This window comes from Megachile rotundata, chromosome 9, assembly GCF_050947335.1.
Source record: "Megachile rotundata isolate GNS110a chromosome 9, iyMegRotu1, whole genome shotgun sequence".
NCBI classification, from domain to species: domain Eukaryota; kingdom Metazoa; phylum Arthropoda; class Insecta; order Hymenoptera; family Megachilidae; genus Megachile; species Megachile rotundata.
The window spans coordinates 12,513,602-12,539,767 of record NC_134991.1 but is presented as its reverse complement, the minus strand read 5'-3'; the positions used below and the strand labels follow the sequence as shown (position 1 = coordinate 12,539,767).

General features: G+C 38.6%; 2 protein-coding genes across 20 annotated transcripts in view; one reads left to right on the top strand and one right to left on the bottom strand.

The window, feature by feature from the left end:
• PIP5K59B (Phosphatidylinositol 4-phosphate 5-kinase 59B) overlaps positions 1-21,961 on the bottom strand; it is a 39,464-nt gene extending 17,503 nt beyond the window's left edge. For 3 of the 15 annotated variants that reach the window (XM_076535208.1, XM_076535199.1, XM_076535207.1), the window contains exons 1-14: positions 21,487-21,959; positions 20,429-20,463; positions 19,047-19,175; positions 18,641-18,889; positions 18,380-18,532; positions 18,140-18,304; positions 17,855-18,070; positions 17,208-17,434; positions 16,982-17,117; positions 16,580-16,667; positions 11,283-11,345; positions 7,350-7,427; positions 4,544-4,597; positions 3,453-3,839 (exon numbers count right to left, since the gene is read on the bottom strand). In XM_076535208.1, coding sequence (XP_076391323.1) covers positions 3,453-3,839; positions 4,544-4,597; positions 7,350-7,427; positions 11,283-11,345; positions 16,580-16,667; positions 16,982-17,117; positions 17,208-17,434; positions 17,855-18,070; positions 18,140-18,304; positions 18,380-18,532; positions 18,641-18,889; positions 19,047-19,175; positions 20,429-20,463; positions 21,487-21,598 — 2,092 coding nt within the window. In that variant the 5' untranslated portion in view covers positions 21,599-21,959. Of the gene's footprint in view, positions 1-3,452; positions 3,840-4,543; positions 4,598-7,349; positions 7,428-11,282; positions 11,346-16,579; positions 16,668-16,981; positions 17,118-17,207; positions 17,435-17,854; positions 18,071-18,139; positions 18,305-18,379; positions 18,533-18,640; positions 18,890-19,024; positions 19,176-20,428; positions 20,464-21,486 lie in introns of those variants that run through there. The other 12 variants (XM_076535202.1, XM_076535214.1, XM_076535203.1 and 9 more) reach the window with 11 other exon arrangements.
• Positions 21,962-22,115: 154 nt separating this feature from the next.
• LOC143265121 (uncharacterized) lies at positions 22,116-25,986 on the top strand. Of its 5 annotated transcripts, none has more exons than XR_013039279.1 (3): positions 22,116-22,784; positions 22,850-23,024; positions 25,716-25,980. XR_013039279.1 is itself a non-coding variant. In XM_076535231.1 (3 exons), exons 1-3 carry the CDS (start codon positions 22,611-22,613, stop codon positions 25,836-25,838), a joined length of 387 nt encoding a protein of 128 aa, XP_076391346.1. In that variant the 5' UTR covers positions 22,116-22,610; the 3' UTR covers positions 25,839-25,986. The 5 variants fall into 5 exon arrangements, 1 of the variants encoding a protein (XP_076391346.1); XR_013039280.1 differs by having other exon boundaries at positions 22,871-22,973; positions 25,716-25,979; XR_013039278.1 differs by having other exon boundaries at positions 22,850-22,960; positions 25,716-25,979.
• The last annotated feature ends 180 nt before the right edge of the window (positions 25,987-26,166 follow it).

Here is a 26,166-nt window from a genome sequence, read left to right as displayed (position 1 = left end):
TTGGTGATTTGTAAATTTCAGGACTTCAGGATTTGGGAAGTTGTGGGTTCAGAAATTTAGAATTTGTAAATTTAGGGATTTCAAATTTTGGGAACTTGAAACTTTGAGGTTCCTAAATAAAAAATGTCAGAACTCAAAAATTTAAAGTCTGCAACTAAGTTACGTTTGCGTCTACTCGGTTCCTGCAAGATTGTCTAAAAACGGCAATATAACGAGAGTCTCCTATAGCAAAGTAGTGAGTGCTAAAAAATGTAATCAAATATTTAGTAATGAACATGTGTATTTTCCGTACTAATATGAATATTCTAACGCGTTAAAGGGTAAATCTAGAAACTGTCAATATTTTTGTACTCAACTGGAAAATGGGTACTAATATTTCTACTATGTTACCGATTACACTAAGCATTTCTACCGTTTTCCAAACTATAGTTACGGTTTGTTAAAACTAGTAAGAGGGACCTGCCTGGTACAAGACAAATATAAGTTGGAGACCTAGATAATGGGATTAAAACGTTAGAAAGTGAACAGCACTTCCTATTGAAGTCAGTCCGAATAAGCCATTCTAATACCACGCGTGACACAACTACGTCTAACAAACTTGCGGTGTCTACATAAGCGCACAAACAGCAAAACTACATAGGCCAGCAACTCGTCACAAAGCAAATTCTACGCTCGAATAAGGTATTTTAACGAGAACACTCGTGTGAACGTCCCTTTATTTGTGGTACAGAGAGCACACCATACAAACACACCGGTGAGGTTTTAAAACAGACGTAGAATTTCTCTTTTTAACAGAGAGAACGATCTGCGAAAACCTGAAACGATTTTTTTTGTCTTCCTTTTTTTAATTACTTTTGGAAAGCGTTCAAAATTGTCAAGCCTTGTTACAAAATTTTACGGAGTTTCTTGAAAATTTCGAACCCTATTTCTATGAACGCCATACTGTTTCGGTTCGAACGTGTCGCTCCTATTCTCTGTCCTATGAAGAATAGATCGCTACGCATGCAGGAACACAGTCTCGGATCGAAAAAACCAAATCCTTACACACTACTGTCATAGAAAATCATGGGTCACTTCTGCGTGCCGAGTTTGAGGTACCTCGTCGACGCCATAACAGCGACGTTGTGATACGGCATCGCAGAATACGATAAAAAAAGAAACACAGTGCACCCATCAATTACTGGTAGAAAATACGTATATAACATCGAACTACTTCTTCTTTTTCACAGAAGTAAAAATAGTGGGACAAAAATCGGTTTCAATAGGTCGTCAGGAAATAGATGTTACAAACTGACACACGTGAGATCGAGTAATGAGATGAGAGAGAACAGAGTATAGTGTGTGTAATTGCGCATGCAGGGAAAAATATGTTCTTTGTCCTTTATCGTTCAATTTCCAGCCTCTTCTTCTATTTCACGTATTTTATATTCATCTTCTTGGCTATCTTTGGTCCCTTCTCCACAGATGAAGACATTTCCATTTGATTCGCAAATTTAAAATAAAATTCAAGGAACATCTTGTCAGATTTCGATGTCGACATTTCACCGACTATTCTACGTAAAGGCACCTGTTCTTTTCTTTTTAAAATCTTTCAGGAGATTTTCTGTAGCCATGCAAGAACGACGAGTTCGCTACAGAATCACTGGAGGAAGTTTTCCGAAGGTCTCCCTTCAATTTGTCACTCACAGGTTTCAACATCTTAGATTTATTTTTCTTTATCTGCTCCAGAAATTCCGAGTTCAATTTTGCACGATTTTTAAGTACTTCGTCAATAGATTTTGACGATGCGGATATATCATCGTTCTTCTTTGAATAAACCACTTCAACGCTCTTACTCTTTGTTGTGCTCTTTTCATCAACTTTGGTAACTAGGAAGAGTCTTTTATCAGTTTTGAGAACCTGGTGATCTATGTTTTCTTGGGTTCTTACGTCACTTGTGGACTTTGTTAGACGTTCACTTTTTATATTGGGCCCTGAAGATGAAAATAATTTCTCCATTTTTTTGGAATCATCAACCTTTTTGAGTAGCTTGTCATCACTCTTTTGTCGAACCTTGTCATCAACCTTCTTCTGAATGTCATCAGTCTTTCTCAAAATTTTGCCATCAACCTTTTCTTGCATTTTATCATCAGTCTTTTTTAGAATTTTGTCATCAACTTTTTTCAGAATCTTGTCATCAACCTTTCTCAGAACGTTGTTATCAACTTTTCTCAGAACGTTGTCATCAACATTTTTCTGTGTCTTGTCATCAACTTTTCTCAGAACATTATTATCAACCTTTTTCACAATCTTCTCATCAATCTTTTTCACAATCTTCTCATCAACTTTTTTCACAATCTTCTCATCAACTTTTTTCACAATCTTATCAACTTCCTTCTGAATCTTATCATCAAATTTCTTCTGAATCTTATCATCAAATTTCTTCTGAACTTCATCATCAAATTTCTTCTGAATCTTATCATCAATTTTCCTAAGTTTATAATCGTCCACTTTCTTAAGTGCCCCAAGCGTGTGCACTTTCGAAGGTTCAGGAGCCAGCTTCTTCCTCCTCTGAGCGCTCTTTTCCTTGATCTTCCTCAACAATCGACTATCTCTCCTATTCTCCACAAGCTTCAGCACATCAATCTTCCTTGTTTCCTGTTTCTCAATCGCTTTCTCCGCCCTAGAGCCTTCGAACTTCTTCCTATCATCTGCAAGCTTCCTCTCGCGCTCGGGTTCCGACTTCCTAGTCAACGCGGTGATCGTATTAATCGAGGCTTCCAGTTCCTTCTGCTTCCTCTTCATCCTCTCGTAATAAGTCTCCGAGTGTTTCTTGTCTTTCCTAGACATTTTATAGTTCATCAACTCGGGTCTGGACTGTGGGTTCAGGAAGTACGTGAACTTAGCCAAATGCTGTGCCCTCGGATTCTGTTCCTCCACGACCGGGGTATCTGGATAGACTCTGGCCCTAGGGTGCATGAAGTTGCCCCGTTCAGGTCTGAAGGGGTACGGACTAGTTCTGATCACATAGGAGCCGTTCACCTTCTCCACGCTGACGAACTCCTCTTCGTCGTCGAACACGTCCGACCAATCGTCCCAACGATTCGTTCGCTCCTCGCGGATGTTGTCGAAGGCTCTGGGGATCCTGGATCGATCGAGCATCGACGGGTCGTATCGCGGCGGCAGGTGGGCAGGGGTCGACGTAGAGGCATGCAACGCGCCGGTGTTGTCAGCGGTGGATGTACGGTGGGTGGTGATGTTAAAGTTAGAGTCAGAGTGACGGTTAGCGGTGATAGCGTTCGCGGTGAACGAGGTAGTCGCAGCGACGGAGAAGACAGAGGTAGTAGAGGCAGAGTTAGTAGGCCGTCGTAGCGCGGCAGAAGTAGAAATGTAATCGGGTGAAGAAGGAGGGTGGTGCAGGATGCTCGAACTGTCATGCAAGCGGTATCTCGTGATTATGGCTGCTTCGTCACCTCGGCTGGATGCGATCGAGGTCGTCGAGAGTGTGGCCGTTGTTCCGGGACCACGGTGCTCCTCCGAGGACCTGGCGGTCCTCGACTGACCGGTGCCTCTCGGTGGAACGGGGGGTGGAATCTTGCCGGAGGGTACTAGATTCGGGTTCGGTGGACTGGCGGCTGTACGGCCCTTCAGGACGGCTGGATATGTCGTGACCTTGGCCGTCGAGGCCGGCTGGACTGGTTGCTCTTGATGAGGAGGACCTGGTCCCGCGGCCAAGGTCAACGGAGGTGGGCTCACCGGGCCAGCGGCGAAGTTTACCGGGGTCGAGGTGGCGATCGGCGCGGAACTCGTCGACATCACCGTGCTGCTCGTGCTGATCGCAGGGTCTGTCGGGCTCACTGCTGGCCACGTTTCAAGGTCGTCGACGGGGAATTGTGCAGCAACCACGGTCACGGGGGTTACGGAGACAGAGAGAGAGATAGAAAGGGACAGAGTGAAACAGACAAGCTGGATGAGGACGCATGACACGCCAGCTCTGCAACGTTGCTTCACGTATCAACCCTTCACAACTTGCATTTTTACATGAAATCCTTTTTACAAGATATACACACAAATGCAAAAGAAATTCTGTACAATAGCTTGTGAACTGAGAGTCCTAAATTAGTTGTTACACTAAGTACAACTTTCTCATAGAAGATCTTGTTCATGTATTACAATTTACCTATCTCTCACAACCGCATCAAGATACAAACAAAAATATAAATCAAATTATAAATGTTAACATGAAAATTTCTGAACGTGTCACAAGTATGAATATAACCCGAAAAGTTTTGAAGCAACGTTATAGGGCTGGCAAGAAATAAATTAACACCTAAGAGTAGAGCAACGGGTGACAATGATCAAGACCGATTTACTGACAACGATGGAACCGTCGTGTCTCTAGACACCTCTTTAAATTATCGATATACCTATTCCGTTGTCTGATCGTACTAGCAATCAATTTACACCGAAGTTACTCAAATTCTTTTTTTTTCGAGATATAGTAGATTTTCACAGAAGATAATAAATGGACAGTAGGAAAGTATACTGATCTTATGAGACTCACCAGCCTTCGTGGGTGACGTAGCATGCATTGTCGAAGTTCCGGTTGTCGGCACCGCTAAACCACCATACAACACCATGTACCATTACCATATTCACCAAGTGACTCTCGATCGGACAGAGAAACTTTCAACCGCATTTTATTCATTCCGAACGCCATACGCATAGCGATGGATAAAAAAATCGAGAGCTTTTTTGTCGATAGCAAAGTCTCTCTGTCCAGTCACGGCTCGAGGATGTCCCGAAATAAAACAGGGATTCGAGCAAGGGACGTTCGAGACAAACAGAGGGATTCAATGGTCGGAATGCACGCATTCGACTGACATTCACGATAGAAAGCTGTATACGTACGGTCTTTGAATCCATCGACAGAATCGAACGGATTTCGAGAGGCGTTCGAACGATTATTGACAGGTGTACGGCTCACGTCTGAATCCGATTATACGTTTTGCTTTCATTGCTTTCTAGTCTATCATTGCTGATTTATAGTTGGATTCGTGAATAGATTACCGTTTAACCCTTATCCGGTAAAGGTGAGGTCGTTAAAAGTGGAGTGCTTTGACTCATCTTTGGATTATGAGGGTCACATCTTTATAATGGGTTAATGGACATTTGATGGTTCTATGAACTAGAGTTCTAAAGCCCCAAATTTCTGAGAGATCAAATTTATATAATATTCCAAGGTCCCAAGCTATGAAATTTTAAGCTTGCAAATTTCTAAATCTTCAAATTCCTGCATACCAAATTTCCAAATTCCCAAGGTCCTAAGCTACCAAATCCTCAATCTTCCAAATTTCTAAATTCCCAAATTCTCAAGTCCCCAAGTTCCAAGCTTCCAAATCCTCAATCTTCCAAATTTTCAAGTCCCCAAGTTCCCAAGCTACCAAATCCACAATCTTCCAAATTCCTAAATCCCCAAGTTCCCAAGCTACCAAATCCACAATCTTCCAAATTCCTAAGTCCCCAAGTTCCCAAGCTACCAAATTCTCAATCTTCCAAATTTCTAAATTCCCAAATTTCCAAATCCCCAAGTTCCAAGCTTCCAAATTCTCAAGTCCCCAAGTTCCCAAGCTACCAAATCCTCAATCTTCCAAATTCCTAAATCCCCAAGTTCCAAGCTACCAAATCCTCAATCTTCCAAATTTCTAAATTCCCAAATTCTCAAGTCCCCAAGTTCCAAGCTTCCAAATTCTCAAGTCCCCAAGTTCCCAAGCTACCAAATCCTCAATCTTCCAAATTCCTAAATCCCCAAGTTCCAAGCTACCAAATCCTCAATCTTCCAAATTTCTAAATTCCCAAATTCTCAAGTCCCCAAGTTCCAAGCTACCAAATCCTCAATCTTCCAAATTCCTAAATCCCCAAGTTCGCAAGCTACCAAATCCTCAATCTTCCAAATTCCCAAATCCCCAAATTGCCACCCCCCAACTTCCCAAATTCCCAAGTTCCAAACCTCCCAAATCTCCAAACTCCCAAATTCCCAAAACTCTGCTCCTCCACCCACATCCAATCAAACCATCCAGATAAGGGTTAATTTAGCTCCCCACTCGTCCCAAAGGACTCCCCCACACAGTGCAAAATTTTAACTCAAAAAGTCCAATTACCAAATAAAACTGAATCGAACACCTCAGTAATACTTCTTCAGAGTCTAATTCGATTCAGTTGAACGGCACGTTTCATGGGCTATAAGAGACGGACAAGATAGCGGATCCACTTATTGACACGGAACACGTCATTCGCACGTGAAAGCACGCCCGTCTGATTTTCGTAAAAGCGACAAGGTATACCTTGGTTATGGGAGATGCTCGCTGGCATAGAGGATGATTCAGAATGGATTCTTGGTATCGCGATGGATCGGGATCATGGTGAATGTTTTGGCAGCAGGAAACGTGGGAATGCCGCATCTAACTTTACTGCACTGATCGCTGTGCCTGGCTACACACGTGAAATTCAGCGCAAAGCCAATAATAGTATCGTGGAAAATTTGTCGTTCGTCATTTACACCGATTTTCGGAACGTTAAGGATTCTTTTATTTGTTATTCATTTTTAATGATCACAAAGGTAGGTAAGAGTGGTCTGTGGTCACAAGGGATTGCATAGGTGGATCACGTTCATGTGTGATCACAAGAGAGGAATGCATAGGTGGATCACATTCATATGTGATCATAAATATATGAAGACACAAAGAAACATAGTGAAACGAATGATCAACTCTATTCTTTCTTTCGTCTTCGTTATCTTGTTATGTACTGATCATTCATTTTTGAGTCTACGAGAATATCTGACAATTTTGATTCGTCTTCTTTGAGCCACATATGTGGACACATATGTGTAAGACTTGAACGAAATATTGTGGAAGACACAATTATATATTGACCAACTTTGTTGATTCCTGTATCATATACATAGAATTCTGTGATTCTATGAGAACCAAAAGCTACTTCTATTTTGTGATCTCAAGTGTATGACAATAGGAAGACATGTTCTGTAAGAAACATTGATTGATTCAATCAGTTGACCTATTTCTCATGTTTGACTTTATGAAGACATACAGTAATTTATACTGAACTTCTCCTTTGCGATCATTCATAAAGAAGCCATCATTTCATTCACATTTCATGTGACTCTCCTACAAAAATCATAAAATCTTCATCTTCTCAAATGAAGAAATAAACTAAACCGTATAAAGAATATCAATAAACGTTTGTTCCGAAAATCGGTGAATCGCAGGTCACGTGAGACCGCCTGAAGCGAACGTATCCAGTAACAGAGATTCGAACAGTGTTCGATAAATAAAAACATCGAGACTCACCGGTTGAATCGAAGTCTCCATCCAGAGGCCTAAGTGGCCTGGTTATGCTTTTCCTCTTCGACGGGGAATGTTTCAACGCTGAAACACAAATCGACCAAGTGTTAGACGTATCTCTCGTGTTCAGTACCGGAACACCAAGAGGGTTAAACATCGATATACTCATGGAAATCGGAACGATTAATTGGAAAAGTCTGAGATCAATGCCTATCGAGGGATATCAAAGTTAACGCTACAGAAGCTGACGTCAGTACCGTAGCAAGTGGTTAGATTATGCGTGAAACGTTCGCTTGTTTTCATCAAGTTTTTAACGTGCTACGTTAAACACTGCGTACGTTCTATTTTTATATGGTATTTATTGCAATTATATAGGAGATTTTTCAGAGACGAACCCTTTGAATACTTCTTCTTAAAAATATTATAATTCAAACTATGATTAATTTTAATTCCGTTGCAATTTATTCGAGACTGTCATGGTTTTCTTCCTTTTTCAGGTAATTTAATTTGACCTCCTTACCAGACCACCCAGCAAATTTGAGATATTGCGAGTCAAGTTAGAAGGTCGCATGCATCGAACGAGCCATGTACGGCCGAGCGAATTTCCATCAAAATCCAATTATCTGCTTATGGTTAACAATTTTGTCCAAACGTGCCTTTCGACTGTAAGGACACCTACAGATTTCGAGCAGTTCTGATTAATCGTACTCGCTAACCGTATAAAGTTATATCTTTGAAATTAAAATCGAAATTTCTCCTGAATTCGAAACCGTAAACAAGATATTCCATTTCATACTTTCCCCGAGAAATCTCCTACGAATGCTTGCTACAGCACTACATGTCACGACTAGATCTAACCCTCCATCGTTTTGGAGCTACGCTTCTTTGATTTCTCTACTGTATCAAAAGGAGTACTGTGAACTGTAACTACTTCACCTCACGATCTAATCTCGATCGCTTAACGTATCTTAATTTTATTATTCCACGTTGACTGCCACCGTTCACTAATACTTTAGCTGTTAAAGTATTTAACTTTCAAATTAAAGGTTTGCTTTTAACACTAAAACTACCAAACGACCGCTCCACAAGTTTCTTATTACAAAGAACACATTTTTTAAAAATATATTTCTTGAAATCAGAATTGATTTTCATCAAGATAAAGAATAAGTGTATGTACTAATTTATATTTCGTCGTTTGTTTATTAATTTTTAACTTCATTTTTAATTTCAAATTAAGTATATGCCGGTAGGTTTAGTGTTAAACGGATAGAAATTATTTTGAATAAATAAAATTAACAGCAAAGGAAAAATTGTTACAGAAAACAGTAAAGTACCATTCCTGTGATACCTGCTTAAAATTTCTTGTTTCTGTCAAATGAGACAGAAGAGGATGAGAGACAGTCAACGGGTGAGAAGTATAAATCAAGCCGACAACACCGAAAGCTTCTATGCTCCTCGCGCATAGGTCAGATCGAGCGAGAGAGTCGTCGTCTAAATCGAGTTATACGATCGTGTGTGTCATATCTGTGATACGCTACTTTTCAATGTATGTACATGCCTCGGGTTAAATATGTATCATACAATTGAATTACGTACGTATAAATGGACATCAAAGACCTCGGTCTTTGATACGAAAATTCACTTGCTTCGTGCAGCTGTTTTTCTTTCTTACAAGTTTCTATATACTAATTCGCTGCTGTTCAGGTCTGATTAGAAACAACGAGGTTAACGAACCGTGTCTCGAGATTGCAAATCTGTGAAAAATATTCTGTCACTAGGCAGGGAAAACGAACAGAGTTAAACCATGTAACGAAGTTGTGACATGGAGGGTTTAACCCTTCGAACTAGCTGCTGCTTTTATAGTTTTCTTAAATTCTATTAAATGATATTTATTTATACTTGGTTTATGAGACTTGAAGTGGGTCACTGCAAAATTTTATGTGCTGAAGAATTCCAATAGTAGAAAATTTTGAATATTCATTTTCAAAAATGAAGATTTTCATTTTCAATATTGAAGATTTCTGAAGATGAAGAATTTGAAATTCCAACAATTTTCAGTACTAGAAAATCTGAAATATCTCCCACATTAAACTTGAAAAATAAATTTCTAAAATTTGAAAAATTGAAATAACAAAATTTGAAGTACCAAAAACTTGCAATCTAAGAAAAATTAAAAAAAAAGTTATCTACCCTTAATCGTAACTCTTCGAAATTCCCATAATTGTAACCAGTGTAACCCAAGAAAAAATTGCAATTTGAATAAAATGCAACCCTGTCGTTTTCCTGTTTTTCACAGAGTGCAACCGTGGGGTGTGGTTGTCCACCGGGCTGAAAAATCAATCGAGGCTAAAAAATGTGGAGAAAAAACATGGTGGCTATTTTTATATTCTAGACAAAAATATTCCCAGGCGAAAAAAATTCGGTCGCGATTGTATATCGGTTCCTCGGGCGCTTCTCGAGAGAAGGCTGACCTAGATTCACGCAAAATATACAAAATAAGAAAAAAAGAACGAGGGTCATCGATTAAAGTAGGTGTACTTGAAAAATCGTGAACGTGTCGAAGTTTAAGAGGAGAAAGAGACAAGTGTGAACGTGTGAAAATGATTGAACGAAAGAAGAGAATTTGAACCAGGCATACGGACAAGACATTGCAGAAGCGAACATTGGAAAAGATTTCTATTTTCTTTTTTTTTTTCGCTGATTCGTTACAGTTTCACGCTTTTATATTTTTGCCGGTCATACTAGAGATTTGTCACGAGAAAGTACATAAACTGTGTACCAAAAAATAAAGCATCTGAAATTATATTTGAAGTTACAGCAGAAAAGCTGAAGGTAATTTTGGTGTATAATTAATCTTTCTGGTGATTCAAAGTTTAAGTTTATTCTCGACGTCGAATTTTTAGTTTATTTTTCCAGCGCAAATAGTCCAGCAAAAATATTCGCGTTAAATATAAGAAACGGAAATGCAAACATCTAGAGTTACATTCTGAAACGTACTCGTATTTAGAAAGTTCAAATAGAAAAGATGGAAAAAGATAATCAAAGAAGCGTTGCGAGATGAAACAATCGGATGCAAATATTTTATTCTAGTTTTCTTATCTGAAAGAAACGCAAAGTTCAAACTTATTAAACGAAAGAAATGAAAATTGAACAATGAGGAATCAAACAAAAACACAAAAAGAGGAATATGACACGTTTCAATGTCAGCATCCAGGGAAAAGAAATCAGAGGAAGCTTAATTTGCAATCTTTCCTACTTACTTTTTCATGAATTATTTCACATCTAGAGTAATTACTATGTAAAGAAGAAAAAGATTCGTTTCACATGCCACATGATGTATATACATTTTTAACAAAAATAGCAAAAGATTATAATTATGAAAAAAGAAAATTCATCTGAATAAAAAAAATGAAGGTAAACAGTCATTCTTAATCCTCATACTAAAAAGATAATTATAGACTATAAAAATAAACTAACTAAAAAAATGATTTGTTACGTGAAATTTCAGATTTGCATAAAAATATTAACAGCTTATAAAGGTGCTAAAAACTTGAAATTTCATAAAACTGACAAAAAAAGAGTCAAGGTCTACTACAAAAATTACAACCGTATAAAAGGTTCACACTAAAAAAATCCGAATCGAAACTAAACCCGTTTGAAATGGAAGTTAAACGTTCAATCACAAGAATATCGAACCGTAACATCACAAAAGAATAAAAATGTATCATAACAGCAAGGTGAAAAAAATGGAGTTGGTGTAGTTAGCAGAGTGTTAGGAAATCGGAGGATCAGCAAACCAGGACGATACAAGAAAGTGTAAAAAAGTAGTACATAACGGTTACAAGCAGATGGTGTTATTAAAAAGAATGAAAATAAAGAAACAAACGTACATACAATCATACAAAATGGACAGACAGACGGACGAACAGACAAAGTTACCTATGTAGCTGGTGACGAGGTTACGGAATTTGCGATGATTCCCCTTAATCTCAGGCAGGTCCACTTTTGGTATTCGATTTTCGAGTTTTCGATCGGTAGCAGGTCAGATCAGGTCATTTGGGGTTGACACGGAAAGAAGTGCACGGGACACAAAAACATCAACATTTAGCTAACTTCGTACTTCAACATCTCTCGGTATATGTACCGGATACTTAATTAAAACGATCGGTTTCGATCAGAGGGACTGCCGAGAATAAATAGCAACACAAAGAAAAGCGGGGTGTACGTTCTTGCCTTTTATTTTTGATTCTTGGATAGAGAAGCGGTAACCCTTAAATGACAGAACTGATACATTTCGTACATTAACTTTCATTTATAAAATTTGAAGCGTGTCTTTCAGTTGCTGCCATTCGAGGGTTGAAAAAGTGAAAAACATGTACTTATTATTATCAAGTACCATCTTCATAAGATCCTATTAAAAATTGATTTTAAAACGACAGTTTTACGGGGTATTAATCGCGATTATTCGAACGTTTGTTTTGAAGTTCTTTCATTCTTCCTTTAATCCGCTGACCTGAATACTATAAAACACTCGAACTCGTTAGTCTCGCCAACGTTCACAGAATAATAATACATTTTTTCCACGACTGCGGCTTATCGCAACCGAATCAAATTTTAATTCGACTTTGATCGAGTTTGAAACTCCTAACTGGTCGACACGCATCGAGGCGAATCTTAATGAAATACCAAATGAAATAACAGCGTTTTTCTCTCGTTCGAATAATCCAGATTCCACTCTACCATATTCTGAAATACAAAAGTTTCACCGAAAGTAAAACATCGGTTTCGATGGAAACAAACTACGGTAACGTAATGTTTTAAGAGTTTCGGTTTGGAGAAGAAGGCCAATCGACAGATCGTCTCGATGATCTTTGGGATCGATCAGAGAATTAATTTTGGTCTGGTGGTCGCAACGCAGAAGTACTCGCGATAGAGGCGGAGAAATGCCGATAATTGATGATTTGATGTGCAATTGTTGGTTGTTATTGATTTAGATATTTGGGAGTTTGAAAGGTTGGTCTTTTGGAGATTTGAGGATTTGAGAGATTGAGGGTTTGGAAACTGGGGGATGTGAGAAGTGGGAATTCGAGAAAGTAGGATTTGGGAAATTAGGGTATGTGAGAAGTTGGGGATTTGGAAATTACGGGATGTGAGAAATTGGGAATTTGAGAGGTCGGTCATTTGGAGATTTGGGGATTTGCGAGATTGGAGGTTTGGAAATTAGGGGATGTGAGAAGTTGATCATTTGGAGATTTGGGGATTTGCGAGATTGAAGGTTTGGAAATTGGGGTATGTGAGAAGTTGGGCATTTGGAAAATACGGGATGTGAGAAATTGGGGATTTGAGAGGTTGGTTATTTGGAGATTTGGGGATTTGCGAGATTGGAGGTTTGAAAATTAGGGGATGTGAGAAGTTGATCATTTGGAGATTTGGGGATTTGCGAGATTGAAGGTTTGGAAATTGGGGTATGTGAGAAGTTGGGCATTTGGAAATTAAGGGATGTGAGAAATTGGGGATTTGAGAGGTTGGTCATTTAGAGATTTGGGGATTTGAGCTTTGAAAATGGGGGGATGTGAGAAGTTGGTCATTTAGAGATTTGAGGATTTGCAAGATTAAGGGTTTGAAAATTGGGGGATGTGAAAAGTTAGGGATTTGAGAGGTTGGTTATTTGGAGATGTGGGAATTTGCGAGATTGAAGGTTTGGAAATTAGGGGATGTGAGAAGTTGGAATTTGAGAAGGTAGGAATTTGGAAATTGGGGGATGTGAGAAGTTGGTCATTTAGAGATTTGGGGATTTGCAAGATTAAGGGTTTGAAAATTGGGGGATGTGAAAAGTTAGGGATTTGAGAGGTTGGTTATTTGGAGATGTGGGGATTTACGAGATTGAGGGTTTGAAAATTGGGGGATGTGAGAAGTTGGAATTTGAGGTGATTGGAATTTGAGAAGGTAGGAATTTGGAAATTAGGGTATGTGAGAAGTTGGGGATTTAGAAATTAAGGAAAGTAAGAAGTTGGGACTTAAGAAGGCAAGAGTTTGGAAATTAAGTTATGTAAGAAGATAGGATTAGAAAGTTGGAGTATCTGAGAAGTTAGGAATTTAAGAACTAGGAGATGTAAGAAGTTGAGGATTTGAGAAGGTAGAAATTTGGCAAAGGGTTTCAAGTTAGAATTTGTGCAATGGGTACACTATGCACCACGTGACCATATGCTTGATACAACATGGCTGCACGAGATGACATACTCTCCCCTCTAGCATTCTCCTAATGTACACTACCCCCAAGTGTATCCACATCTTTTGATTATACTCATTTCATAAAATCACCAAATAATGAAAAGTAAAAGATCTTACAATTACAAAAAATATATAATCGAATATCGATGTTTCTCCACCTCATGTTCGAACCCAAACGAACACAAACAACAAACACATCGCACGATACTATAAGACAGTACATAAAGTAGTGACGCGACGATAGTGCAGAAAAGAAACTAAGGAAAAAGAAACAAAAGTAAATGATCCCATAAATGATAACCATGGCTACGATGATGGAATGTAGAGTTACAGTGGATGTGGTACTTTGATATAATAGTAACAAGTAGCATTAGCGGTAACAATGGTGATAACGGTGATGGTGAACAGTAGCGGGGAACATGTGAAACTTCAAGAAAGATGAAAAGTAAAAAAAGAAGATGTACGGGTAGGCTTTGTAAATGAAATGAAGTTGTAAACAGCGAAAATGTTTATTGCAAAATATATAAATATGTACATTGGTGTCCACGTTGAGCCGATAGCTGAATATTTTCACAATAAAACGAACGTGTATCTACTTCTACTCTCTCTCGCACTCTCTTTCTCCCTCTCTTACTCTCGGTCACATCCAAGCTGTATACTAACTAGTTCTGCCAAAATATACCGAATGGACCTTTCTACGATAGATCGCACAAAATTACTGGATAAAATACATTTCATTCGTTAACGAAGTTGATGTCGAAGAATTTCGTGCGATCTATGACACTCACAGACTCCGACAAAATAGTCTGATTGCTCTCGCCTGTTTCATAAAATAGAGGAAACCTCTTGAATCACGAGCCAACTACTCTGTATACTACTTAGGAACACGTGAAACACGATAGTCTTACAAAAACTTTGGCACGTTGACAAATACGCTATCGGTGAAAAATTTCAGACCACTGTCGACGCCTCTGGCGACTCCGATAAATCGTGATAATTTCAAATTGTGTTATTTCAATTGTTCTTTCGACTACAGATATTTTGTACAACACTAAAATTTTAGTAGAACAATGTCTATATTAAATGACACAAAAATTATCAAAGTTAATATCAGCAAAAATTTCTAAGACCCCAATGCAAATACAGTTCATTTCGGTCAAAAGAGCTTCATCATTTTTTACCAAACGACCTAATAGAACTGTCATTTGTATAATTAAGTGATCTGATAGTTTTGACCCATACTGTATATGTATTATATTTATTATTAAGGAACTTCGATAATCCGATTAAAAATCGATATGGCAAAATTGTGTGCTCAGGGACGGTCACGATTGTTACGAGCAAATTACGTGTACACATGGAACTGCATTTACAATAATTGTTCGCGAAAACCTTACACCTATTATGAATACTCTTAATGCATGATTCAGTTTGAACTACCTGCGTGCTTTACTTTCGTATGCATCGATGTGCGTTAGCAGAAGTCGTTTGGATGCATAAAATACTCAGCTACGTATGTGGACACCAGTGGACTGGTCATTTTGTGCTCGTTAATGGGAACAATGGATATACTAATCTCAAGATATCGTGAAATGAATGATTTCGAATGATAAAGAAATGCAACTAATATCAAACCAAATAAACGATGTTATAAAATGAAATAAAAAAGTATAAAATACGTGTGCCGTGTTAGCAATTAGTTACACCAATACAAAACCCAAAAGTGACCAAATGACATTCAGAACCCAGGATATTTTATCTATGCGTTGATTATAATTATGGAAATCTGTAGATATCCGAAAAGAAGACATTTCCAGTTAATTATTTAGCCTTTAACCACTTGCCTTATAACTGTGTTCGAGTACAAGATAAATATCTTTAGAACTATTGAATTTTAACTCGTTTTGAATTCACATAAAATTATGAGACAGACGTTTACAAGATTACAGCTTTAGAATTGCTAACAAAGTTATATGACAAGGGGTTAAAATTCAAAACAGAATTTAGTAAAGTTACATCGGTAGAAAAAAGTTTTCGGATATCCACAAAGGATTTCATCGCATTCTCTGCAGTCACTTAATTACCTTAAGTCACTATCACGATTATTAGAATCTTTCTGGACGGCTAAATTTGTCTGTTGATAAATCGTGTGAAGGATAAGACCAGGTTCGATTTCGCTTCGAACATCGTTTAAAATGAAAATAAACGAATGATATGCCTAATCGGAATTTCGGTCGATCTCGATAAATGCATCAAAATTCTAGATTTACATAATCGAACGATCCGCTTATAATATTTCTGTTTGATCATGCATCGCGTATCAATGAAACAACTTCACTGAATCGATCAAATGTATCGGAAACGTTCAGTGATATGACTATAACAAGAAAGCTAAAAAATATATGTACGTTGCTCTAGCTTATAGCTTACGGCTCTATATAAAGTGGAATCTTAATATCGTTACGTAGCTACTTAATTATAAATGGCAGAATCATGCGCGTAATTATATAAGTACCGTACTTTTTTTGAGCATTTCTTTTTACCCTTGCGACTGAATATTTCCAAACTCTCGTCCACCCCCATTATTCCTATACGTTTAAAATATGTCTCAAATATTTCCTTTTTTCTTTTCTCGTAAAAGGTACTATGCGATAACATTGCATCGTATAATAATATATATAGTTGAATCACAGTAATTGATGCTATTACTATAAACAGAAATAATGTGATTAATCACGAATCATCTAGCGGATAAAAATACTTGTCGTTATAATACTACTCTACTTAAAGCCTATCAATTTTCTTGTACTTTATGCTTATACGAGATATTCATGTATCGAATGGCAAATACTAGACGAGACCGTCAGTCGCGATTATTTAACTCAACAAAAGAGAACACTTTAAATAACTCGTTGAAAAATCGCTTACAAATTAGGAATGAGCCTTGCTCAGTGTTAACATTGAGGTCAAATTTGTTAGAAGAGGCTGATTAGGATGGTACTTACGTGACGGTATCTTCTTGAATACTGTCTTAGCCATGAAATCTTGAAAACGCTGCGCGTAAAAACCTGGCCGATGCACTGATACAGTGTCCTGTTAACACATCAAACCATTCCATGCTTTCAATTAAACAAAATTTCAATATTTATTCGCTTCCAAAAATAATCAGTTCAAAAGAAATGAGTCACGAACCTTGACCATTTTAGAAAACAAAATATGAGTCATAAATTCATGAAACTTAAACTTTAAATTACCATTTAAACTTTAGGAAATGAAAATTTACAAAATCAAAAGTAAATTATCTCAATAAGACCCGTCAAGTAATAATAAATCCATAGATCAACTGTGTTAAATTTTTTAATGTTGAACAACGTCGATCAAATAAAAAATGCGAAAATACTACTTACACCATCGTGTATCATTGATTTCCAAGTGTGCTCGAGTTTTTTCTTGAGCCTGTAACTTTGCAAAATGTCAATGATACCAAGGAAGAGTAACAGGCGTTCACCGCGAGCGTTGCGAGCAGGAATGCCACCTGGACTGCTAGGAATACGAATGCAATTAAAATACGTCGTTGAAGCATTCGTTAGGCACACAATAGTCCGTGTAAAAGAATCAAAACACGATACTCACGGTACATCGTCCTCCTCGTCTATCGGCTCGCTTTCAGCCTGAATACTCTCCATAGCGGTACTGTGCGCGACCAACCTTTGTCGGTTTATGCTTCGTGATCGATTCAAAGCACTGGCTCCTATTCTGTCGTCCCTTTCCCGCTCTCTTTCAGCCTGAGTGAATCCTGCACTCTCACCTCCAACTTCGCCAACTTCTTCTTCCGCGCTCGCTGATAATCTCTGTTCCTGCTGCAACGTAAACATTACAAAGTGTCCTTGTACTTTATGTTACAGAAGGGAAACATGTGTGCGTATGATATATCGGGATCTGTGCTGCAGTTTTAGATGCATTCTTCAATTACTATATGAACCTTACATTTTTTAATTTGTATGACACAAAATATCTATGTCCTCAAATCCTATATTACTTAATTCTTTTATCTTCAAATCTGTACCTTCAGTACTACATTTTTATATCCACAAATCCCTAAATTTCCATAACTCTTACGAGATCTCTACTATTATGCTATTTCCCTAGAATCCCTTTCCATACCTTTACATCCTAGACCCGTTATATTCTTGTACTTGCAAATCTCTAAATCCCCAGATCTCTTTTATGCGCACACTCTTAGATCCCTAAATCTCCCTCATATATCCTTACATACTTACCGCTTTATCTCTCGCAGCCTGATCAAGGTTGTGAATACCAACGAGTAACGAGTAGTCCATAATCTTGAAACTTTCCAGTACGCGACAATCTCTTTGTATGGTTTTCACTAACGCGTTATACGTGTCCGCTTCCAAAAAGATCCCTTCCGGATGGTGTTCCATGAAATCCAAATCTTTGTACGTCGGAGACGACTTGGACCGTTCTGACTTCGATGCCTGTCGAAAATATATTTTATGAAAACTGTTGGTGCATAGTGTTCCAGGTGTTTGTATAGGGTTATGTACCTTTCTTTTATACGTCGATCCTTTTAAATCGTACTTTTGATGGAGTTTCACCGACGACGGCAGGAGATTATTCATAGCGACTAATCTAACATTTTTACTATTACACCGATAGCAATATAACCCGAAGAACTTTGGCAATAACGTCCTTGGATTTTGATTTAAATTCTAGGAAACATAAAATTGATTCGTGTATTATGTTACATAACGATGCGTTGAATACGGTTGAATGGTTTAGCCTACCATATAATATCCTGGAAGAAGCGTCTGCAAAAATTCTCCTTCTTTGTGTTGCACAGTCTTTATGATAAACTCATCATCATCTGTTAGGTAAAAGATACTTCCACTAGCGCCGGGGTTCGATAATTCGCGTAACGGAGCACTACACATCGACATCTGGACATTGAAACGGTGTCATTAGGTACGAAAGCATTAAAAATAGATTATTATGAGGGAAATCATTCGTGTCCTTCTAGCGAAACGATCGCGGCTCCGTGTACTCACTAAAAAGTCGTCTGGTTGAATGCCAAAGAGATCTCGGAAGTAACGAAATGCAATGGGTGCGTAATTTTTGAACTTAAACTCGGAAAAATGATGAGCAGGAGTGTGATTGGATCCCTCGCTCGGAAAATTCGTCGTCTCTACGGTCATGAAGTCTTGCATCAACAAGTCACGCTCGGGTTTACTCGCTAAACCACCGACTGCATGCTGTATGCCCAATTGTATGGATCCCATGATTTGTGTCGTTTGGATCTGAACAATAAACGATACAATAAATTATAGTTTACAACATACATCTTTTACAAAATAAATCTTTTATTTTATACACGTAATTTTCACCTTCTACGTGTAGTTATAAATAAATTGAACGTGCAAAACATCAATAACCTTTTGTCATTTTATGCTTCACCTTTTTGTACGTGATTTCACCTCCCACTCCAACTCTCCTGTGTCCAATCTTTCTCTCTCGTTCTGACTTGTTCCTCGATACCCCCGCAGGGGTTTTCGGTCCACCGATGCCATGTTGTATTGCTGAACCCTATAAAAGACATCATTCTATTACCTTAATGATTTAAGTACAGTTTCCGCTAAGAATCCGACTGAGATTTTTCAGGCTTCTGGCGTTAACTATCAAGGACGCGATACTGCGCGAACATTCCTAGAACTGTATCTTCAGATTTCTATGTATCTATATTCCTAAATTCTTAGATAATCCTAGATTCCTTACATACATTCCCATTACAGATATTCCCATATCTCTACATTCTAAATTTCTGTGCACTCCTCAATATCTAAACTATCTATAGCTTTCTTCTATCTACATCCTTAGATATTTAGTTCATAGATGATTGTGACAAATAGCTAAATTTGACAATACTAATCCTGAAGCCTTAAATCTCCAATAACTAATAAGTTAAAAATTGTTACGTAGAAACGGAAGAGATTAAACTGGAATCTTCGCTATGCAAAGTTTACCAAATTTCAATCTCTTCCGTGATCCGACACCGTTCCGATCCTCACCAGCGCAAACACGAGAAATGCACCAAAAGAACATACGGCTGTGCGTCATTCGGATGAATAATTACACAACTATTCTTGTCTCAAACGTCGAGAGCGATGCATCTCGTTGCACGGAGTATGTTGTCTACAATTGCCAGCCAACAATGCAGCGAATCGTTCCCGCGCATTTTTTCCCAGAAACTCTTGTCTGTAGCGATAAGACGATCGACTAATCGATGAATAGCGTAATCTCGATCTCCGTCATACGGACGTAAATAATAGATAAAATAACGAGTAAATAGAAATGATTACGTTAATAACCGCTTACGTTAATTTCATTCGAACGGAAGAGGACCTCGGAAGGGAATCGATACCGTATGCCCTCTATCGACTCGGACTGCGATCGGAGATAGTACGGTAAATCGACGCGTCATCGATTTTCTTTTAATTCGTATCGATATTTTTAAGAATTCCATGCTACTCATCGTTTAGTTTCGATGTTATCTTTTTAATAGGATTTTAATTGGTAAATCTTTCCCAAACGCATTTGGTCGTAGATCTCGGACGCGATAAATCCGACGGCAAAGTCTAATGCATTCGCGCACCGCATTAATAATAAGGATGATCTTTTATGTAACGTTCGATTAAGCCTGAAGCACGGATTCGAGCGTGCAAATTTTTTCCAACGATCTACAATGTAACTCGCGCTGTACGTCAATATTAATATGTAGACGCATAAAACAATTTTCTTGTACACACAATAAAACACGCAAGGAATTTCTTTTTACTTACGTCAAACGCTGTCACCTTATCCCCTGTAGATTTATCTGTAACATATCGGAAAGAACGTATTTGTTACATGAAATAAGGTCACGTAACAGTCGGCTCGCACACAACCTTAACGAATAAACGAAAGTCCCGCTAGGTGAATTTAACGATAAAACGGTCGAGAAAAAAATCGCATACCGATTCGATGCACATTCTGCGAAAGAAATGAGAAAGTGGAACGTTAACCGAGTTCAAAAACGAAAGTTCTGCACACGCTGATTGCAATGGACTCGCTATTGACACATGTAAGTCCCGGTACCGTTACGCGTTAACTGTAGTAAAAGCTTCAGCCCTTGCACGAGGCTTTACTTCATTCAATTCTACGCGTAAACTTTCACTCGCCACGTTAAAAATCCTCAAGGTTCATTCATGTTCTCACTTATTTTCGTGACAGTTAATTCACGGAGGGAAAATAAAATCTGTTCAATGCGGTTCAGGAATGCAGAAAAATCTTGTATCAGGCTTAGGTATTTCGATATACGTCGGAAGAGTATTATCAAATAAAAATGATAGCGAAAGATGTACTGATACGAGTCATTACATAAAACTGCTATTTCTTATTTTATTCTGAATGAGAGTCACTCTGAAATTTCCTTTTTTTAGTAGGTATTTAAAGGAAAAGTCATTACGGTCATGAATATTCGCAGGGTGGTTGAAATAAATTTAGTTAGCATGTTCCCCACATGTTCCCCTGCACGTCTTATAGAAAGGCTCCGTTGGCCCGGAGTGTACCCAAGCCCGATACAAAGGGGCGACACCCATCAGCTGTCAAATCGCGAAGTGGATTAACGGAGTATCTGCGAACGGGCGTCCACTTGGTTATGCGATTCCCGAGCTAATCGACGTTGGAGCATAACGCGGGCATGCGGAAGCGAACGAGGAACGCGATCGGCTACAATCGATCGATCACGCCTATCTCCGTCACTCGAATCGCGAGAAATCGAGTTGAATCGCGTTGGTTTTATAGGTTATGTTGCTGACACCTCGAGTGGAGGGTCTCGGAGGAATAAAGGAGTACTCACTGTCCTCATCCGTGGCCTGTTCCGGCCTGAGGTGATCCTCGGTGGCCTGTGCCGGGCCCGTGAAGCTTGTCTCGACCACCTCGATCACGTCCACATTGTCGCCCGAAGCCATTTTGTACGTGTGCGTGCCTTCTTTCGATCCAACGGGTACACTGACTCACGTACGACGACCACGACGACGATCTTCCTGACAGTTTCGCGAACGCGCCTCCTTTGTCGTCGCTTTGCACGCCAGCATCTTTCGAGTTCGAGAAACACGGCACGCACTCTCAGGGCGACGCGTACGTAACGCGCACTCCCTCGCGGAACATTTTCCCTTTCGGCACACGCGAGTTTCACGGATTTTCCTGCGATTCAGGAGAGGAAAATGGAACTTCGATTCTATGTACACGGCCTCAAAGGCTCTCCAGCTCCGGGCTGAGAACACCCACGAACCTCGAGAGCGCCTCCGGCCTCCCTGCTATTCGTCTATTGACCGGACGCCATCTTGCCCTCGATTTCATCGCCACCTCCCGGCCACGGTCTTCAACTACGTACAGACGCGCCTTCCTTGTAATCGCGTTTTATTTTAACGCGTTCTTACGCACTGTACAACATTTCGATATCGTTGCACAAGTCGATGAACGAGAATTATGACTAACAATTATGGTTCAATCATTTCCCCGGAACAATTAGATGTTTATTGTTGTTCGAAGAAGATTTACCTACTGTTGATCTGCAGAGTCGGGCTACGCTCTTCTACCGGAAGAGCATGAACATGACTCGATGACCGTATCCGGCTTGAAATAGATATTGTATCATAAAACCAGATAAAAACAAATGTTGGAAAGCAATGACGAAATGCAATGTTATGCACATACGCCTGCGTGGCTTCTTTATCAATGAACATATGCATACGCTCTCACAACTTTTGCACTTATGTTTATATTGGCAAACTTGTAATTAGCTGTTAAAAATATCTATCTGCTAATAATTCTAATAAGACAATCCGCAGCATTAAGCTGACTATAGTTAACTATATTTATGCTTGAACGTTGTTTACCAGGCGAAGTGTAAATACAAGTGCAATCCTTCAATCACTTTTGTTCTTGAAATTAGCATTAGAATGCACAACCGATATAGACATGTCTGTGATACCGTACAGTAATGCATGTCACGTGTTTCTTTTAAAACTGAACGTAGTAACAGATATTATTCATGAGGTCGATAATTTGGAAGATGAAGGAAGCGTTTTTGAAGCTCGTTTAATTAATGCGATTTTAATTAACGCTACGTTATTCGTAGCAATGCGGGTCAAAGTAAGACGCCAGTTCTATAAAAATATTTCATTAAAATTTTCGTTATGAATTTTCTTATATTCCAGTTGTATCATGGTTAAATTCAGGTGGTCGTTCAACAAAATTCAAGTACAACGAGCAATTTTATTAAGCATCATCGGTCTAATTTCGTACGGAATATTCAGAGGACACTTGAAGTATGAACAAGAGGTTACTATTTTCCCCATTCCCAATCGGAATTGCCTTTCACCAATTAAAGCAGTACGAGCGAATCCTTTGAGCCCGTAACAAATCTACCACCGCAAATGAATAATTATTCCAGTTTGCGAAAAACGCATACCGAACAGAGCAGTCGGTATAAACGTGCAGATATAACGCGGTTATGAATCATCGTTCGATTTAATTGTTGGCAAGCCGCGCAATCCGAGTGACTGGTTCTAACACCGCGTGTCATTAATTCATCGCGTCGACTCCGTTCATTAGAGAACACATTGATAGTGTAAAGTGTTTCGTATAAAAGGTTTCGCTTAATGCTTTCGCGGTCGAACGGTCGAGATTTATAGCGGTCAATGTACAATTAATTATCATTCTGTTCGATGAAATCTCTGGGACTACTACCGAGCCACTACTTTGCTCGTTCCACGTGCAAATCGTGTAAAATCTAACGCCCCACCACTAGGAGATGCAACGCTGATCCGTGTTCAGATATCGGATGTTTATATCACGCGATGCGTTAGGTTAGGTATTCACGATTTATATTTCCTTTTCGCTCCATCGATGAGTAAAATTTTATTATGCAGGAAATGGGATGCATTTTTGGAATCGGTAATGCAGGATGAGTGGATGGAGGATTCGCTGATGTTAAACTCAAGGCACTTGTGAAGATTTCAAGTTTTGGGGATTTTGGGGTTCTAGGAATTTAGGATTTTGGGATTTTAGGGGTGGGAGAATTTAGGGTTTCGGGATTGAAAATTTCAGAACTCGAAACTTGTGACTCGGCAATTTTGGACTTTGACGATTTAGGACCTTGCGAATTTAGGACTTTGACAATTTCGGTCCTTGTCCATTTTGGACTTTGTTAATTTAGGACCTTGACAATTTAGGACTTTGATAATTTAGGATCTTGTCAGTTTAAGACCTTGATAATTTAGGACATTGCCCATTTTGGACTTTGACAATTTCGGACCTTGCTCATTTTAGACTTTGATAATTTAGGACCTTGATAATTTAGGACCTAGATAATTTAGGACCTTGTCAGTTTAAGACCTTGGTAATTTCAGACTTTCACAATTTAGGACATTGCCCATTTTGGACTTTGACAATTTAGGACCTTGCACATTTTAGACCTTGACAATTTAGGACTTTGTCAATTTAGGACCTTGATAATTGAGGACCTTGTCCTTGACAATTTAGGACCTTGTCCGTTTAAGACCTTGATAATTTTGGACCTTGACAATTTAGAACTTTGCTCACTTTAGACCTTGTCAATTAAGAACCTTGATAATTTAGGACCTTGTCAATTAAGAACCTTGATAATTCAGGACCTTGTCAGTTTAAAACCAAGATCATTTCAGACCTTGACAATTGAGGACCTTGCCCATTTTGGACCTTGTCAATTTAGGACCTTGCTCATTTTAGACTTTGATAATTTAGGACCTTATCAATTTAGGACCTTGACAATTTAACACCTCACCAATTTAGAACCTTGACAATTTCTGACATTGACAATTTACGATCTTAAAACGTGCCAATTTAACCCTTTGCATTCGAGAGGCTCCTCGCAGGCACCATTCAATTTGAAATAAGCATTATTTAATTAATTCTGTAATACAGCTCGTGTGATGTATAAACATTATGAAATAGATAATAATGGAAATTTTTAGTAGAGAAATAATAATCTCAAAAAAACTCATTTAACATTGTAATTAATAGTTTGAAGTTGCTGTTTGTAATAAAATTATCTTCAAGTGCAAAGGGTTAAAATCGAAAAGTCTAAAAATAAAAATTACAAACATGAATGCAAGGTATCACCGCGTCCTTGCGTACAGCGATACAACGTAGAGATATAACGCCGCATTATCTGTTGGTTTTAAACAAAACCCAATGTCGCATGATCAGCTTACTAGCATCGATTAATTCCCAGTTCAAGGCTGCATATTTGCAATGTCCACTGCAAGGTCGTTATCAATCGTATCGATTGGTGTCCCAGATTTTTGCCCAGTTATTCGAGTTGCGATAAAACCGAATATCGGATGGATTTTCTGACTATATTAATCGTCCTTTACCGCTATGAATCCCGCTAAACGGAAAGCATCGTAAAAGATCGAAATTAAACGCGTGCAATGTTGAATAGAACAGAGACCATTTCTTACTGGCGGCTAAATGGTAAGTATGCGAATTAAACCGAGGAACACGATAATGTTAAGAAAAAGCAAATAGAAGAAAAGGGAATAAAGAAGGGAATGAGCGTGGAGAACGTTTCCTGTCCTCGTTCGTACGTGTTCCTGTCCGTTCCTCGCATTAGATCCTGCGCATCTAACAAATGAGCCGTTTAATCAGAATACTATTTTGTAGGATTTCGACGATTCTTGTTTCCCACCGACCCAACCCAGATTTAATAACGTAAATGCTAGGCATTTAGGAGATCGTTAATGTCTCCTAAACTACGACTTTTTAGATTAAACTATGGCTATTATTTTTTCGACACTCTATCGACATGATTATTGCTTTTTGGTGCTTAATCAAGTGACCTTAATTGGTCCGATAAAAGGATTATCGCTTCGTACGGGAATCGTTAAGGGGTGGCCTTAAAAGCAGGCCAATTGTCACGCAACGCCGCCTCCCAGTGTCTTAAAAACAGGAAACTTTAATTACTCCGGTGAAACGAGCCTCGCGTTCTTGCGATACCGAACGGCCTAACCTTGTAACTCTTTTCCCTCTTTCTCGCCAAAGGTGGCTGAATACATGCGCTCGCTGGAATATCGACGAGCGAAGGAGGCCAGCCAAGATCACAGCGTCATGAAGAGGAACCACCTAGCCTCGATCAACGACGCATCTAAACAAGATAAAAAATGAAACAATATCAACATGTTTTTACTTCTTACTTCTTATAATAGAATTCGTTACTATCGTTTTAACAAGAATTTACGAACTTGCACTGTGATTGTAAAATCTAACACTGTACATGATAAATAAAAATATACAAGTTTATATATACTGTAACTCGAGTACCATGATTTAATTGAGTTGATTAAAACATCACTGTACATGATAAATAAAAATATACAAGTCTATGTATACTGCAAATAGAGTACTTATGATAGGATTCCTCATTAAATTCGTTTTAGTAAGAATTTTATAAATTTGCAAACTGCACTGTGATTTTAAAATCCAACATGATAAG

Excerpts from the sequence above, each read along its gene's own strand:
- LOC143265121 (XM_076535231.1), top strand. The coding sequence starts at position 22,611 with ATGTCTGTGATACCGTACAGTAATGCATGTCACGTGTTTCTTTTAAAA. Across the intron at positions 22,785-22,870 it reads TCGTAGCAATGCGGGTCAAA|GTGGTCGTTCAACAAAATTC; the intron begins GTAAGACGCCAG and ends GGTTAAATTCAG. Across the intron at positions 22,961-25,715 it reads ATATTCAGAGGACACTTGAA|GTGGCTGAATACATGCGCTC; the intron begins GTATGAACAAGA and ends TTCTCGCCAAAG.